The following is a 3,936-nucleotide window of genomic DNA, read 5'->3' as shown; positions in this document are numbered from 1 at the left end:
AGATTCACAACATTAAGAAAAGATTATTATTCAAGTTCAAAAAAGAGAGAGAGAGAGAGAGAGAGAGAGAGAGAGAGAGAGAGAGAGAGAGAGAGAAAGACAAATAAATAACTGGAGGCTGAGGCCTGATGGATATCAAAGACGAGGAAAATGGCCAAAATGAGCCAACCACAATCTCGGGGCTGCGGTCCTTACGGATTGTTGTTATGGTCACACCCAAACAATTACCGTCTTCTCCTTTATGAATACATAAGCCATGTGTCATTATCTTTCATTTAAGGCGCCACGGGTCAGAGCCTGGAATCATTAAGCCTCGGATCCCGGGCGCTCTCTCCTCAAGAAGGATTCTCTTTGTTTACTGTTTCACTAACGGAGCCTCCTTCCAAAGGGAAACAGTTGTTCAGAGGTAAAGGTGGGGAGTAATAGTTCATAGGCAAAGTAGGGGAATAACAGTTCAGAGGTAATGGTACGGGAGTAATCTTTCAGAGGTAAAGGTGGGAGAGTAATCCTTCAGAGGTAAAGGTGGGAGAGTAATCCTTCAGAGGTAAAGGTAGAGGAATAGCAGTTCAGAGGTAAGGGTAGGGGAATAATAGTTCAGAGGTAAGGGTAGAGGAATAACAGTTCAGAGATGAAAGGAAATGAATGCTGCCATAGAACGTCAAACACTCTCTCTCTCTCTCTCTCTCTCTCTCTCTCCTCTCTCTCTCTCTCTCTTATAAGCTCACAAACATACTATATAACAGATACATACGTAGCATTACAACGAAACAAGCAACTACCAAAAACTGCTATAACTCCTCCAAATGAAAAGAGCTGGTACGACCATATTTCAAGAGAGGCATAAATTATCACTACGTTTGCAACTAAACCAACCCCTGTACCCCGTACCCCTTACCCCACCCTTCCCAGGATAAGAGATCCAAGCAACAGCCAGCCACGCAGGCAGGCAGGCAAGCAAGCAACAGTGATTGCAATTCCACAAAATGGGTTATTATTATTATCATTATCCGTCCGCGGACCAGGGGACAGACAAAGCTACAAACCAACGGCGCCCCCCCCCCCCCCACCCACCACCACCCCAACCCCCCATCCCACAAATTTATTGAAGAGGCTGGCTGCTACACCCATCAATTCGTTGCTAACTGATTTATCGGGTTCGTAAATCACCTAGGCTGCAATTAATCTGTCGATCATGATAATCGAATCGGCGAGAAATAACTCAATATCACTTCCAAGGTACTATGGAGAGCAAATAGGCGCGTCGTCATTCTCTGTCTCTCTCTACTCTCTCTTCTTTGGAATAATAACGCGAGGAGGAAAGAGAGAGAGAGAGAGAGAGAGAGAGAGAGAGAGAGAGAGAGAGAGAGAGAGATGGCCTTCTTTGGTTGGTCTTCTTGATTGTTTTCTCAAGTACCTTCACGACAGAGAGAGAGAGAGAGAGGAGAGAGAGAGAGAGAGAGAGAGAACCTTCTTTGGTTTCTTAAGTACCTTTGTAACATAGAGAGAGAGAGAGAGAGAGAGAGTGAGGGCCTTCTTTGGTTGGTCTTCTCGACTTTTTTCTCAACTAACTTCATAGAGAGAGAGAGAGAGAGCCTTCTTTGGTTGGTATTTTTACTAATAAACTGGTTTTTTTAGGTTTATAAAAGAGGCTTATTTCCACAATACCTTGTGGTAGGTGGTAGTGTAAATTTGACAAAACAGACAGAAATGTGAACTAAGAACGATAATTTGGATATGACTGATAGTAATCTTGGTACTGAAGAACAGGATGTAATACATTACAGTTTATATCATATCCATAGATATATGTTTGCGTTTTTAAACAGAACTCTACAGATAACATTCGCGCGCGATATATATATATATATATATATATATTATATATATATATATATATATATATATAGATATATATATATAGATATATATATATGCACACCACACACACACACACACACACACACATATATATATATATATATATATATATATATATATATATATATACATATATATATATATATTTATATATATATATATATATATATATATATAATATATATATATATATATATATATATATATATCGAGATTTTAAGTATGTTTGCATACTTAATATATGCAGTATACCTACTTGCTAGTACATTTAAACATATATCACTCATATATTACTCACGCATACATTTCTATGCTTAGATATGTAAAATATTGGTATACAACCATGAGCATGTATAGAAAGATGTAATAAGACGAGCATTTATATACATTATTTGTATGTGTAGATTATGCATACTTACACACTTGCTTTCATATAATTTCCCGTGAGACCACGCATACACATACACGAAGACGCGTCTACTCAAAGCAACAGACATCCATGCAAATTGGTAACACGTCTGTTGATAAGTAACCAAGATTTGTTGGTAAGTGGCCAAGAGAAGTTGTAGAAGAAGACAGAGCCGATCACATCGCATACAGTATGTAGTACCATCCAGGCTGGTATTAATGTAATAACGTCTAGTTTCCTGTCGAGCAAGGTGTTAAGTCTGAGGACTGCGTCTTGATTTTGTTACTGTAGTAAAATGTAAGGTATTAGGCACGCCATTTCTTTGTTTTGTTTGTTTTTTCGTATGGTGTTTTTACGTTGCATGGATCCAGTGGTTATTCAGCAACGGGACCAACAGCTTACGTGACTTCCGAACCACGTCGAGAGTGAACTTCTATCATGCCTTTCACATTACAATAATAGTTATGGTTGTAGTATTGACATCGAGGCAACAGTCATTGTAAGATAACATTAAAAACTAGAGTATAACACAAAGCAGTCAGAAAATCCCAGCATACACGAAATCAAGCCTACAGACAGACGCGAAGCGACCACTCAAGAAATCCAGCCTGATAAACTAGCAGACAACGAAGACGAGAGAGACGGAGAAGAGAAGACGATGCTGGAGCCGAGTTGGAAACGAGGGACGCAGGACAGAAGAGGAGCGTGGAATAGGGCAGAGGAGGAATAGAGGTAGTAGTGTAGTAGTAGTAGCCGTAATAACAGCCGCCGTAGTAAATAGTAGTAGTTAATAACAGTAGCGCCTGTGGCGAGCAAAGCGGTGGTCAGCTGGGGCGGGGTTTCGGCGGTGCCTGGAGGTGCGGCCGTGACCTCTTGAGCTCCTGGAAGACCCTCGAAGCCACCGGATTCACTCCGGTCTCACGCGAGGCAGCCCACTTGCGGTTGAGTCCAGTCAGTCAGCTGGACTGGCCTTTGTCTTCTTCCTTCGCAAACGAACTATCATTATCATACACTGTTGGCTATATAGAGGACGGAGGTGTGTGAAGAGAACGTTCGAGGAGCTGAATAGCCCTCCGGGGTGGGAATGCGCATTTTGGTATTCGATGCACGAATAGACATATATTATATATATATATATATATATATATATATATATATATATATATATATATATATATATATATATATAGATATATATGTGTATATATTTCTCTCTCTCTCTCTCTCTCTCTCTCTCTCTCTCTAGATAGCCGATGATTTAAAACAACATTCACTGCAGACGATCCCATGTACACAGTGTGTGTATATGTAGTATGTATTATATAATATAATATATGATATATATATATAATATATATATATATATATAGATATATATATATATATCAGTTTGGGATGCAGGCTTCATAGTTACAAGCCTATCCAATATGTATTAATAAATCTTGAAGTTTGAAGTTAGGAGGGCATTGTGTTATTACAATGACATACGCAAATATATATATATATATATATATATATAATATATATATATATATATATATATATATATATATATATATTAGACACAAGGTGAACATTGATGTTATAACACTCTCCTCTCCCAAAAACCGTAGTTTAGATGTCAAGCTCTTATTCATTTTAGAAGAAGA

General features: G+C 38.6%; 1 protein-coding gene across 1 annotated transcript in view; it reads right to left on the bottom strand.

Moving 5' to 3' along the window:
• Positions 1-335: 335 nt before the first annotated feature.
• The window catches only part of LOC135202136 (uncharacterized), a 70,163-nt gene continuing 66,562 nt past the window's right edge, over positions 336-3,936 (bottom strand). The window contains exon 4 of the mRNA XM_064231386.1: positions 336-479. Coding sequence (XP_064087456.1) covers positions 336-479 — 144 coding nt within the window. The remainder of the gene's footprint in view (positions 480-3,936) is intronic.

The sequence above is a fragment of the Macrobrachium nipponense genome, chromosome 30 (assembly GCF_015104395.2).
Source record: "Macrobrachium nipponense isolate FS-2020 chromosome 30, ASM1510439v2, whole genome shotgun sequence".
Classification (NCBI taxonomy): Eukaryota; Metazoa; Arthropoda; class Malacostraca; order Decapoda; family Palaemonidae; genus Macrobrachium; species Macrobrachium nipponense.
Note: the sequence above shows the minus strand (reverse complement) of the source record. Positions and strands in the feature narration are given on the sequence as shown.